This window comes from Synchiropus splendidus, chromosome 10 (assembly GCF_027744825.2).
Source record: "Synchiropus splendidus isolate RoL2022-P1 chromosome 10, RoL_Sspl_1.0, whole genome shotgun sequence".
In the NCBI taxonomy this organism is placed as follows: Eukaryota; Metazoa; Chordata; class Actinopteri; order Syngnathiformes; family Callionymidae; genus Synchiropus; species Synchiropus splendidus.
Window position 1 is genome coordinate 6960579 of NC_071343.1, and position 14738 is coordinate 6975316.

Here is a 14738-nt window from a genome sequence, read left to right on the forward strand (position 1 = left end):
GTAAGTAGGGTTCGTTTTTTCCTTGTGGTGGGTCTCAGAATTGGCAAAAAAAAAAAAAGCAGAAATAATTCAGCTGAGCGGAAGAACTGCACTCTTAAGATTGTTTTATAGGCCAAATGAGAAAGTTGAAATGCACGTGTAGCACCATGACATGAAATATGGAGGAGCTTGCATTAAGGACTTTAAGTACTTTAGAGTGTTTGTGCAGCCAGGTGATCAAGATTGCATCAGCATTTGGAACCAAAACAGTCCCAGTGATAAACCCGCTCCATTGTTTTGGTTATTTGTGACACTGCCTTTCATCCTTAGACAAAGTCTCATCTAAAAATGCATTTATATTGCCATCCATTTTAATGCTTGATGCTGTAGTTCAGGCTCGACCAGGAAGACAACACTTACAAGTATAGATTCTTTTTTCATCATCTCCCTTCAGGCATATCTTCATCTTCATCCTTCATCCCATGTCCTTATTGGCCACATCCATTATCGCTTCTTTTCCTCTTCTTCCATTCTTGGTCCAGCACTGTCTCTATGTTTTATGTGTCCAAACCATCCAGGCTCGATAATTTTGTCTCCAAACTGCCCCTTTGATAGCCTCACATCTGATCACGTCCCTCCCCCGACTCCTTTTCCTCAGTCCACAAACCACCATAGCTGGACTCACTAGTGTTCTCTAAAACATTCCGTCACAGATGTCAGTCCTCTCCGGTCTACACCCTCTTTTTCACCTCCCTTGATGTATCTCCTTCCTTATCTCTTTTTTTTATTTCTCTACTTCTCCAGAATCTGCTCAACCACCTTCATACACTTCATCACTATATCATCCGCAAACATCAACGGCCCTGGAGACACGTTGCCCAACAATTCTGTTCCATTACTTCTTTAGTCTTCATTGTGTGTGTGAATAAAGAGCTGTCAAGCATAGTGTTTGTTACTACCACCATCAATACAACTTCATTTATCTTACCTTTTATCGATGGCAGCAGAAGGCAGCATTGTATACGTAAGGCACATTACAAAGGCATATTCTGTTTAACCTGGCAGTCACTTATGATGTGAACCTGCATTTTTTTAAGTCATGAATTGTTTCTGAACACACTTGTTTGGTGGATCATATATTTCACAATCCTATCGCAAAGTTGCTCTTCCTGCTTTGACCTTGGACGCTCTTGATGCTCTTCCAATTCTATTTCAAATCAACTTAATCTGATAAATCCCTATGAAATGCAGATTATATTAGCAGTCAGGATCCTGATGTGCTGTACGTAACTAGCGTCCTGTGGTTGCCGTTTGACTGCGTCCCATGTTACACGTGCTCTGTGCCTGTTCCTTCAGATTAAATATGCAGCAACTGCTGAGACATACTGTGCTCTCTGTCACGTGGGACAACCTGCCAAACAATTTAAAATTCACCAACATTGACACTTCCTGCTCATGTGTTTACCCTCGCTGATACTGCTTTGAAAGAATAATTTAAAGAGTGAATCAATATGGCGGAGCCCCGGCGTTTGAGCTCCTCTGTCTGCTGACTGTCCCAGAAATGAATGATGAGACAAATCCCTCTTTATTCCTCCACTAAAGCCAAGTCAGTCCTGTCTTGATGAGCTTGACTGGATTCAGATGAAGAGCAAAAGCCTTAGTTCTGCTCAGCTGGTATGCGCAGCCGCTCTGCAGAGTTTCCACTGGGAACAAAGCTCAAATGGGCTGCTGCCGCCCATACATGAGGATGAAGCCGGGGTCTTGCTGATTTATTCCGACACAAAACAAAAAAAACCCACTGACCCGTCTGTGACACGGTCCGTAAAGGAAACACTTTGCTTATTTATAACCCTCTCCAGTTGAGTGATGATAGTGATAATGGGAGGCATCTGCAGGGATTTGCAAGTGTCTCTCTCCGTCCTTTATTGTTCCAATTAGACGGCATTTTAAATCTTTATTTTGGATGTGTTTTTGCAGACACATTTCCAGTGACCTACCTTTTGTCTTACTACTACTAATATATGCATACTGTTATTAATAGGTGACATATAGGAGACACACTTTCACAAATAAACTGTCAGTTTTAAATTTTAAATCAACATAATTCCTAACTCAGTCGCAGACATTGCTTGTGTGATGAGTTTTTTGGGAAGTAAAAAATCTTAAATTGAATGGGGGGTTGTATTTTACCATTCTCCACCTCTCTTGTCATTATTATTATTATTGTTATTATTATTATTATTATTATTACAGAAAGCTCTCTAAACTGACCTCTACATTTTTACATCTAAATTAAATTATTGTGATATAATTTCACACAATTGGGTCAATGTGCCAAAACCTTAACAATGTAAAAATAATAATAATAATAACAATAAGAATGCTAATAATAATAACAACAACAACAACAAATAAATAAATACATTATGAGAAATAAAATATAACAAATGCTACTGCTACTACCATTAGTGTGTGTGTGTATATATATATATATACATGTGTATATATATATATATATGTGTATATATATATATATATGTGTATATATATGTGTATATATATATATATATATATATATATATATATATATATATATATATATGTATTTATTTATTTGTTGTTGTTGTTGTTATTATATATATATATATATATATATATATATATATATATATATATATATATATATATATATATATATATATATATATATATATATATATATATATATATATATATTTTACCCATCAACAGTCAATATCGTGTCAACTGCATCAGAAGCTGGCTGCACCTTTTTGTACATTTCTGCTCTTACCGGAATGATTTTGTTCCCCCACGCACCTGGGTTTATTTCCCTCACCATGAACATAATGGAAACAATCCCTCAGTGATACGTTTCCATGAATATCCTACGGTACAATCCATGAGGGAATACTAGTCATATTCATGCATGTGAACATGGCGAGTCAAAAAGACTGCTTTTATTCCAACCTTGTGTTGTGTACACTTTGTGGAAACATTGGGTCACAGCGAGCGGGTATATTATCAGAGCAAATGTGCAGTAAATAATGAAATGTTGATATGAACTGCTTTCCTCAGGGATTTTTTTTTTTCCTAGACAATATTCCATGTGACATATATCGTGTATGATAACTTGAGCTCCGTATTTCCATTACATTTGGGATTTTGAGCGTTGGAAATATGTAAATATTTTTACACACTACGCCCTTTGAATGAAACGCATTAAAAGTCAGGTGTCAAAATTCTGCGATAGTATTTTTTGAAAATATGAGTCTAATGGGTCTGTATTTCATGACGGATGGATGCAAATACTTGGCTTGAGGCTATGATTCCACTATAGAAGAGAACAATTACTCAACAAAGAAGGAAGAAAGGGAGGATGGAGATATGGTGGGAGCAGGAAAGGAAGATGTGGAGGGAGGAGGGATGTAAGGAAGGGAGCGGGAGAGATTTGTTGGAAGGAGGGAAGAAAGATGTGGCGGCAGAAAGGATGGAAGGAAAGAAGGAAGGAAGAAAGGAAGGAAGAGAGATTTGGTGGGAGGAGGGAAGGAAGATGTAGAGGGAGGAAGGATGGAAGGAAGGAAGACAGATTTGGTGGGAGGAGGGGAGGAAGATGAGGAGGAAGAAAGAAAGGATGGAAGGATGGAAGTGAGATTTGGTGGGAGAAGGGAAGGAAGATATGGAAGGAGGGAGGATGGAAGGAAGGAAGGAAGGAAGGAAGGAAAAGAGATTTGGTGGGAGAAGGGAAGGAAGATGTGGATGGAGGAAGGATGGAAGGAAGGAAGGGAGAGAGATTCAGTGGGAGAAGGGAAGGAAGATGTGGATGGAGGAAGGATGGAAGGAAGGAAGGAAGGAAAGAAGGAAGGAAAGAAGGAAGAGAGATTTGGTGGGAGAAGGGAAGGAAGATGTGGAGAGTGGAAGGCTGGAAGGAAGGAAGAAAGGGAGGAAGAGATATTCGGTGGGAGGAGGGAAGGAAGATGTGGAGGGAGGAAGGATGGAAGGAAGGAAAGAAGGAAGGAAAGAAGGAAGGAAAGAAGGAAGAGAGATTTGGTGGGAGAAGGGAAGGACGATGTGGAGGGAGGAGGGATGGAAGGAAGGAATGGAGAGAGATTCAGTGGGAGAAGGGAAGGAAGATGTGGATGGAGGAAGGATGGAAGGAAGGAAAGAAGGAAGGAAAGAAGGAAGAGAGATTTGGTGGGAGAAGGGAAGGAAGATGTGGAGGGAGGGAGGATGGAAGGAAGGAAGGAAGGAAGAAAGGAAGGAAGAGAGATTTGGTGGGAGAAGGGAAGGTACATGTGGAGGAAGGATGGAAGGAGGGAAGAAAGGGAGGAAGAGATATTATGTGGAAGGAGGGAAGGAAGATGTGGAGGAAGGATGGAAGGAAGGAAGAAAGGAAGGAAGAGATATTATGTGGAAGGAGGGAAGGAAGATGTGGAGGAAGGATGGAAGGAAGGAAGAAAGGGAGAAAGAGAGATTCGGTGGGAGAAGGGAAGGAAGATGTGGAGGGAGGAAGGATGGAAGGAAGGAAAGAAGGAAGGAAAGAAGGAAGAGAGATTTGGTGGGAGAAGGGAAGGAAGATGTGGAGGGAGGGAGGATGGAAGGAAGGAAGGAAGGAAGAAAGGAAGGAAGAGAGATTTGGTGGGAGAAGGGAAGGTACATGTGGAGGAAGGATGGAAGGAGGGAAGAAAGGGAGGAAGAGATATTATGTGGAAGGAGGGAAGGAAGATGTGGAGGAAGGATGGAAGGAAGGAAGAAAGGAAGGAAGAGATATTATGTGGAAGGAGGGAAGGAAGATGTGGAGGAAGGATGGAAGGAAGGAAGAAAGGGAGAAAGAGAGATTCGGTGGGAGAAGGGAAGGAAGATGTGGAGGGAGGAAGGATTGAAGGAAGGAATAAAGAAAGGAGTGGGGTTGGGGATGGAAGGAAGCCACAAATCTGGAATGGCAAATTAAGTTTGAAATAGACAAACACATCGTACCAACTGTCATCATAATACAGTCCTTCATGCTACAAGTGATATTCTCCTCTCTCCATCGATGATAGTGTGAGAAGTGGGACGCCAGCCCAGTGTGTTTGATGTGTATAAAGAACCCAGATGAGTAATTCACCGTATCTGAGAAAGAGAGGCTGAAGGGTCTGTGGTACAGAATGATAGGTCTTGTCGGAGAACACATTGAATGGGAAATGTGACTGAGCATCGTCTCAACATTGAGCGTGTTTTGATTTTTGTTTGAATGTTGGCCAGTAAGTTTGTCCGTCACAATGATCAATGCACATCCAACACATCTCATTACCCGTCTAACCTTGTGTGACACAGACGCCTCATGAGTAATGTCTTGTATTTGTCACCGATGCCTCCATGTGCTTACACACCTATTTTCTTTCCATACGCTCAGATGTGGGAACAGTGGAGGGTCTGGCCTACCACCGAGCCTGGGACATGTTGTATTGGACAAGCTCGACTACCTCTGAAATCACCAGGCAAAGTGTGGATCAGAAACAAGCTGGTGCCCTGAGCCGGGAGGCCGTCGTTTTTCTTTCGGAGGAAGACCACCCACACGCATTGGCACTGGATGAGTGTCAAAAGTCAGTAGCCTCTCATTCTGGTTGGAGCGAAGCACAAAGAAAATTGCTGCGCCCTGCTTGCCTATTTTTTATCTTCTGCATTATGAAGACAGATTTATGTCTTACATCACTGGTGCATAAATAGATGTAGTTGTTACTGGTGTGAATGTGGTACTACATAAAACATGTGGCCTTGGAAGAGAGTGGAGATCAATGCGATATTATTTTCAAATAACTTTCTTCACTGTTAAAGCAATCTGTTATTCATATGCTTTACATACGGCTGAAGAAAAGATAACCTTGTCTTCAGAGGGAAGTGTGCGCTTCTCATTGTCATTCTTCTCTTCTCTCTAAATTCAAGCCTGATGTTTTGGACCAACTGGAATGAGCAAAGGCCCAGCATCATGAGATCAACCTTGACAGGCAAGAACTTGAGGATAATCATCGGGTCGGACATCCTGACACCAAACGGACTGACCATCGACCACACTGCGGAGAAGCTCTACTTTTCAGATGGAACGCTGGGCAAGATCGAAAGATGTGATTTTGACGGGTCCGGCAGATATGTGAGTCTGAATGAGTCTGCGCTACCTTCAGTCTTGTTGTAACACTGCAGCATCTTCAAGGATGTGGTGTTTTATAACACTATAACCTCAGCTATCATCTCCAAAAATGCATCAGCTATGTAGCTAAACAGTCAAAAATGATCCACGTTTGATGCTAAAACTCTAGTGAAATGTCTAATTTATAGCCATCATTGGTGTTTGGTCCCAGAGGATTTGCAGGTTTGTTTTGCTCCGTTTAAAACACAACCCCCGCTTCTATCTCAGAGCCTGGATATTGCTGCTGACACCTCGTTGTCTTCTAAACACTTCTCCTACCTTCTTCTTGGAGCCGTAAACTTTTGAAAACACTTTACAAACTTGGCCCCGTCTCATAGAATCAGCTTCGCGCCGGGCCACTGGTGATGTCTGCTCCGGCTCTCCCAGCTGCCTGCTTGGCATGCAGAGTGGAAGCCTTACAGCTGGTCCGGAATGCAACATCACATCTGGTGTTTGATCAGTCAAAATGTGTCTCTCTTCCACTACCGCTACTACTACTACATCCCGTGTTGGCTACCTATGACCACTGAAATCAAATCACAAACTCACTTGCCGACAGATATCTGGCTCGGCATCAGGGCGTTTTAACACGCCGTGTCAACACCGCAAACGGGCAACACCACCGAATGGCATCAGCTTTTCATTCCGAAATCCAAGCATGGATAAAGCTTCAAAGGGATTTTGACTAAATGGGTGCAAATAAAGGTACAGCTTTTTTGGCAAGTTCATTTGTTTGAACCAACTGTTGCCCTGTGTGACCATTAGAGCCAGATCATGCTGCAGAGATTATATCTTACGCTCGTCCATAGAACGTCTATACAAGGTGTAGAGGGAAGTCTTGTTACCGTGGCTCCTGCGACTTACCTGACGTTACCTTACTTACCTTACGTTAACACCAAACACAACTTGGCCGCACTTGCCTTGTTCGCACGTAAGTGGTCCTTGGGTTCAGATTACTTGGCTTCCTAGGTTGGTAGCGTTCTGAATTGCAGTAACCGCTGCGATAAGCTTCGCTTCCATTTCACTCACCGTTATTTCCGGACTATACAGCGCACTGGAATGTTAGCCAAACCCACTGAATTTAAGAAGGAAAATAGATCTTGTTTATACATAAGCCGCGCTGGTCTATAAGCCGCAGGTGCAGTGGTGCTGTCTGCACTGTAGAAAGGTCAGTGGCTCTTAAAAATGTCTGTATCACTTCTAAACTAGTTTTGAAAACGGGGTCCAGCATGGAGACTGACTCATGAAACAAACTCGGCAAAGTTCTGAACTTGAATCATGAACTATTCCCCTCTGTCTTTGACATTAAAGCGCTCAAAACGCTTCACTCATGGCGCACCAAGCATAACCTCATGGATTGTGACCACATGGCTTAACCCTCACCCCAACCATTTTTTTTTTTTTTACGTGACATGTTGCTGAATTATCAGGAAGTGTCACGAAAAGCTTCATGCGAACAGATGCATGTCAGTGGTTTATATATGATGCCTTGGCAGTGGGAATCTGTTGCGTGAAACACATTGAAACTGCAGCACTGTCGCCCCATAATGTGTGCAGTCCTCTGCTCCACATTGTGGTGTGCCAGGTTGTCGCACATAATTGCGGCAGTACAATGGTGTGAACCTACAGTTGCAACCGGAATTTAGTTGTTTTTTTGCTGTTAAAATAATGTGGCACCATTCTATGTTTGAAACTAGAGTTGCCCAATTTTTCCATTCCTTAGTCCTACGCTGTCCGAGCTGTTAATGATGCTTCTCGGAGCGTACGTTCTCCATTCCAATTAAAATGTATAAATTAAACCAAAGTGGTTGATGGACAACTTCAGCACGCATCCAAAGGTTAAGGCTTGTTATCGCTTTACCACGCTGTGGGTCTGATGGCTTCATCTCATTTGGCACCAATCTTAAGTGTCTAAATCAGCACCAATTGCAGCTCCCGGACTGTTTAGAGTGAAATGAGTTGCGGAGCGCGGGGTGTTTTATTGTGCGCCTATAATGTGGATGGGAACGGCAGTGGAGTGTCCTTAAGGACCCGGCAACTCCTCTTCTCTGCGGCAGTGGCCATTAAATGCTGACAGGGTGTTTGGCAACAGAGAGGAACAATAGCTGTGGCATTGCTCACTCCCCCATGCCATTTCCAGGGAAGAAACCCAGGTCATTAATGAAAGCAGTGCCCCACAAAGGGCAGTGGAGTGCACGGCAAGACAAGATGTCAGCATGTTCAGCTGGGGGAAATGGCCCAGAATCAACTCCAAGAGTGGAGATAGAAAATGATTGCTGTCCAATATCGAAGGAGTCTTGTGGCGAGTTCAAAGAGGACGGCGTTCACAACGTGATTCCTCAGTAGTACCACGTTTTAGCAGCAAAAAAAACAAGCGGCGGATCTACACAAAAGCATTTGGAGTTCACGCTAATGCGAAGACTGCTGTCATAAAACATAGCAAAGTACACACATGATGCCGTGAAGTGTCCCCAATCTAATTTCCGATCAATATGTCGCCCCATCTGTCGGTGTGTGACTCTCATTTGGCCAGTCGCTGCTTCCGCACGCTGCGTTTCTTTAATCAACACCTGTCCTATTAATCCCAGTTTGGCGAGAGGCTAATGTGATGTTGCTTACAAGCCCGTTCTGCTAATGACTAAAGCTACCGAGCTGCTGGAGCCTCTTATTCCAACGCTGCAAGCCGAGACGGTCACACAAGGAGACGTCTGATAGATTCCTGCCTCCCTGCCTGTGACAGTGCCATTTACTTGCCAACATCTGGACCAAACAGTCACATGGGCGATAAAAGCGGATGGCTTGATTAATGAGTCAAAACCTATCTTTCGACTTCAATTCTGGATTCTCTCACGTAGTTATTTTTATGCCCCGGCCACCTGCTGTTCGTACTTAATAGGAAGGCGCTTTCAGTTAATGGTGTTTCCTTATATTCCAGGTTATTATCAAATCGGGACCTGGAAACTTCTACGGCCTCACCATCTATGCGGATTTCCTCTACTGGTCTGACTGGGCCCGGAGGTCCGTGCTGCGGACAAACAAGTACACCGGCGCCGACACGAAAGTTCTGCGAGCGGACATACCACACCAGCCGATGGGAATTATCGCCGTGGCCAGTGACACAAACAAATGTGAGTAAACAGATGACGTACTCACTTGTTCACCCATGCGTTGGTACCTGGTTTGGTTTGAGGGCAGTGACCCGGAGTCCTAGTCACATGAATGTTTCGGACACTCTTCATTTCCTTCCGTTCTACACATAGTATAGTACATACTGAAGTTTCTGCATCATCATTCAAGAATTGTGTCGTGCGTAAAATATTGAAAAAGTTCTGAACATATTTCCCTTTTTGGTGGCGTTACATTTGGATCCAGTTAGGTCGTGAGGGATTCTTCACTGACTTGTATGTCTTCCACCACTAAGAATTACTAAAACAAGTAAAAAAAAAATAGTGTGTTGCCACCAGGCTTTTAGCTAGGAGGCATTTGCAGAACATAAAAAAAGGGACGCCCGATTCTCGACCATAGCTTGGCCACTAGATGCCGCCATAATCCGTCGGCCAAGATGCGGTCGAGAATCAGGCGTCCCTTTTTTCAGACGCCCAGACGCCCTCCTAGCTAAAAGCCTGGTTGCTGCCATGATGATGCAGTTCTTCTATCCCCAATAATGGAAATATTTTATTGATATATGTTTGTATTGATATGTATTTGCCGAATATGCATCCCATAGGGGTCCAACAACTTTTGACTCCTGCTCCTTCCATTGTTGACACATCAGTCGTCATGGTCACACAGGTCTTTCTTATTGTGGTTTACCTGCGATGGATGAACATCATGCTTTTTGTCTCATGAATAAAACACACACGGCCTCAGGCGAAGAACCAAAGAACACGCATGTCTTTGATGATTTGAAGTGAACAGTCTGCGTCCCGCTGCTTTGCTCATCACGAGTTTCCTTTTTTATCCAGACATCCAGCTCCACTGATTTTCACATGTTATGTCTACAAGTTTGTCACACCTGTTGGTTGCCTTCTTTAGAACAGCTTTTTGTTTTCTCATTTCCAATGTCAGCGTAGTTCATACATGCTGGTTACGTATTTGCATGGCTACGATAAGCCCCGGCAAAAAGTAAAATTCCAGATTCTACAATTGTTTTCTTATCTATTCACTGCAATCCATCTATAAGTCTGTGGTTACAATAAAGTCGATGTTTGCCTAAGACCTGACAGAAGAAGTGCGAGTCATTTCCCTGTAACCACTTAACATGTTCCATTTGATTGTCTTGAAGGTGAGCTATCTCCATGCCGACACATGAACGGGGGATGTGGTGACCTTTGTCTCCTGACGCCGCACGGGAGAGTGAATTGCAGTTGCCGTGGAGAACGTGTGCTCTTGGACGACCACAGATGTGTGTGTAAGTCACATTTAATTAAACGCCAGGGCTGCTACCTCCAACCCCCGAGGACATCAATAGTAACAAATATCGATTGCAGTATCACTCATTGTATATTAGTTATGGACGGCGTGGTCATTTTAAACTTTCAGATGTGGTCCATTCCAACATGACTACTGAAGGAGGTGAAAATCCTCTTCGACTTCAACACGCTTTGAACGTATTTAGAAAGTGTAATGAGAGCCGTGGTTTTATTGACTTTACAAAACAAAATCTTAAGAGCCTTGAGGCTCGTGGAGAGCTGCTAATGCTCTTACGCTGGAGAAGCTCAGGGTATATGAGACCTGAATAGTTTCATTGGAATCCACCTGTATTCTTAAAGTGTGATGGAAATTTAGACAGGTTTTATTCCCTATATTCATTTTATGTTGAGAAGCACTTGAAGCAGTTTTTCTCTGGAGACCATATATTCCAGGGAGTGAAAAAATTTATCGCACTGGCAGTAATATTCTGGTGTTGCACCAGTGAGCGACTTAAAGATGAAAAAAGATGCACAGTCATTCAGTGTTCTTGGTGTGTGGTGTTGGACTAGTTGTGTTGTGGGACCTTTTTTTTTTTTTATCATCGTATTGTGTGTCAGAGTATCATCTGCCTTGAGCACAACAAAGGGTTTTGGTAGAAGAACCAAAGACTGTCTCACAGATGAACATTTATAATGAACCCTTTAGGTGGTGGATTTTTTCCAATGAAATATTCAACGTTGATATCGATATGTTTCCCAGCATCACAATATTACACCACAGGGGTGAGGACTGGTTGCTTTTTTGAAGAAAGAACCGCACAGACATGCCAATTCACACACGTTTTGGCTGTTTTCTCTCACTGTGTCCGACAAACTTTGCGAGATTTGAGTGATCTGCAGAATTTGCCTGTAGCAAAGCTCCTCTCCTCTGGTGGTTGGTTGGTGGGAACTGTAGGGTAGTCGCAATGCTTTAATAAACTACCAGATCTATCTATCTATCTGTCTGTCTGTCTGTCTATCTATCTGTCTGTCTGTCTGTCTGTCTGTCTATCTATCAATCTATACATCCATCCAGCCATCCATCCATCTATCTATCCAGCTATCTATCTATCTATCCATCTATGATCCATCCATCCATCCATCCATCCATCCAACTATCTATCTATCTATCTATCTATCTATCTATCTATCTATCTATCTATCTATCTATCTATCTATCTATCTATCTATCTATCTATCTATCTATCTATCCATCCATTCATCTGTCCATCCACCATCCATTCATCCGTCCATCCACCATCCATCCATCCATCCAACTGTCTATCTATCTATCTATCTATCTATCTATCTATCTATCTATCTATCTATCTATCTATCTATCTATGATCCATCCATCCATCCGTCCATCCGTCCATCCACCATCCATCCATCCATCCATTCATCCGTCCATCCACCATCCATCCATCCATCCAACTATCTATCTATCTATCTATCTATCTATCTATCTATCTATCTATCTGTCTGTCTGTCTGTCTGTCTGTCTGTCTGTCTATCTATCTATCTATCCATCCAACTATCTATCTATCTATCTATCTATCTATCTATCTATCTATCTATCTATCTATCTATCTATCTATCTATCTATCTCTCTATCTATCTATCTATCCAGCCATCCATCCATCTACCTATCCATCATCTATCCAGCTATCTGTCTAACATGCTGAGATCCACACATTCACGCAGTGCAAAACAACAACCAAAAAAACTGGAGGAAATACTAGGAGTTGCACAGAGGCTTTTACCGGTGCAAAGTGCAAAGGCTTTTTGATGTTGTATCGGAGGTCCACCATATACTTAATCTAAACAAAGAAAACCACAGAGGGGAGAAAGGATGTGGAACTCACTCACATTGAGAGTCAGGAAAAAAAACAACTAATGTGTTGGGTGTTTTGGCAAATGTGTCAGGTGTAAACAGCCGAAGCTGGAGAAGGGAAATTGTCATTATCATATCTCATATCACTATCTATTTGCATGATGCTTAAACAACCCCTGTCTGTACACTTAAAAATAGTATTAGAACTCAAAATACATTTTGATAGCATTAAGTTGGAGCTGATACAAAACAATAATTCCTGCATAGGGGCTTCAATATATTTTGAATTTTCAGAAAACAAGCAAAATACATTTAATTGTAGAAGCATTATTTCAGTGACAGATGCCCCAAAGCACCGAAAAGCTAAAATTAGCTGCACTTCACATCACATTACAGTTCTGCTATTTGGCAGTGATAGATAACAAGAGATGTAGAGGCCGATAATGATAGATAAGGACCAATAATGCCGTCAACTGAATGTAATGAGTCGGCTCTCAGAGGGCTCTGTTGCTGTGGGCTCCCAAACAAAAGCCTGCGGAAGCGTGGAGAAGCCAGTCTATGTGTTGGCACGGCTGTACGTACGGCGTTACTTTCAGCTGGGCAATGTTTGATAGATATTAGCTATGTATTTATTCTTTGGTTTGCGTGGGAGTATATTTACAGCTGGTAAAATAGGCTTTATCTCCCACTGAGAGTCATCTAAGAGTCTTTTTTTTCCCGTCTCTTCTGCAGCGGAGAATTCCTCCTGTAACATTCACACTGAATTTGAGTGCGGGAACGGGGAGTGCATTAGCTATCAGCTAACCTGCGACGGAATCGCCCACTGCAAAGACAAATCGGATGAGAAGATGCAATACTGTGGTAAGAATCACTTCGTGGGATGGAGCCCACTCAGACGGGATAGCACACTTTTTGACAAGTGGCCGCGTGATTGATTTTGAAATCTTGCAGAATAATCGCATAAATCACTCCCAGGTCGCCGTCGAAGTGAGTCACCGTCGTGATTATTTGGGTATTCAGTGCCTACCTGTCCTTGTGCGCAGACAACAGGAGCTGCCGGAAGGGTTTTCGTCCCTGCTACAACCAGCGATGTGTAGCCAACCGTCGCTTCTGCGATGGGATTGATGACTGTGGGGATAACTCTGATGAAGCCTTCTGCAGCAGTGAGTATGGAGATGTCTGTCTATCTCTGTCTCCGAATCTATGGAGGAAAATGCCTTGTTTTATAGGAACCCTGGTAGACAGCATTTCTGTCATAATTTACATCCACCATCGCAGTCAGCAGTCTCCAAATTCAGTTGCTTGCTAGCTCTGTTTGTCATTTGCGCTGCTGCTTTTAATGGAACATGAAAAGAAACTTTGCTTAACTGCGTATTTTAGATTTAAGTTATCATCCAAAGGAAATGCGGATAAATGTAAATACAGAGCGTTTTTAGCAGTGTTAGCAATCTGGGCATATTAGTTAGGATTTCTCCACACAGGTTGAGTTTTATCACAGACAGCCGAGCGTAGGAAAAGCACGACTCATCACAAATACGATCAGAGGGGAGTTCTGCTCCCCAGAACCAATTTTCCACATTCAGAAAGCGTTTTATGAATGTTAGATTCATGTCTGAGAAGTGTCCGTGTGTCTTAAACATTGATTCTTTCCAACAGATGTCACATGCGGCCCATCCGAGTCAGCGTGCAAAGATGGGAGCTGTATTCCAAGCTCAGCCTGGTGTAACCAGGTCATCGACTGCGCTGACGCCTCGGATGAAAGAAGCTGCAGTACGTCTTGTTTCCCATGTCTTGGCCTTCAAGTACATACTGTATTATCTGCTATTTGAGAAAATCAAAGCCGCAACTGTCCTCTGTACTTTCCTCTGACAACTTCCTTTTATCGCCCTCAGACCAAACTGACTGCACTCACTATTACAAGTTGGGAATAAAAGAAAAGGATTTCATCAAATGCAACTCCACCTCGCTGTGCATTCATCCGTCCTGGATCTGTGACGGCGCCAACGACTGCGGGGACTACGCTGATGAGACCAACTGCCAGGGTGAGGACAAGGAGGTGGCACCTGTCAGAGAGAGAAGCTCCTCAGCAGTGGTGAAATATTTAGAAAGAACCGATAAAGAGAAGAGCAGGGAAGTGCATGAGTGTGCAGTTCCGAAATGGTAACATTTTTTGGAGATTCTTTCATGAAATATTTCGGTACTTCTGTTTTGTGGAACTAGATGTCTGGAGTATTAGTTTGGTCTTGTCTGAATCCCTGTGATATTGAGGTAGTACACAGTGACAAAAATG

At 42.8% G+C, this 14738-nt stretch overlaps 1 protein-coding gene across 4 annotated transcripts in view; it reads left to right on the forward strand.

The window, feature by feature from the left end:
- The window catches only part of lrp1bb (low density lipoprotein receptor-related protein 1Bb), a 281286-nt gene that overhangs the window by 201049 nt on the left and 65499 nt on the right, over nt 1-14738 (forward strand). For all 4 annotated transcript variants that reach the window (XM_053877208.1, XM_053877210.1, XM_053877209.1 and 1 more), the window contains 8 exons: nt 5393-5582; nt 5923-6127; nt 9099-9291; nt 10449-10574; nt 13181-13309; nt 13492-13611; nt 14105-14218; nt 14341-14490. In XM_053877208.1, the coding sequence (XP_053733183.1) occupies nt 5393-5582; nt 5923-6127; nt 9099-9291; nt 10449-10574; nt 13181-13309; nt 13492-13611; nt 14105-14218; nt 14341-14490 (1227 nt within the window). The remainder of the gene's footprint in view (nt 1-5392; nt 5583-5922; nt 6128-9098; nt 9292-10448; nt 10575-13180; nt 13310-13491; nt 13612-14104; nt 14219-14340; nt 14491-14738) is intronic.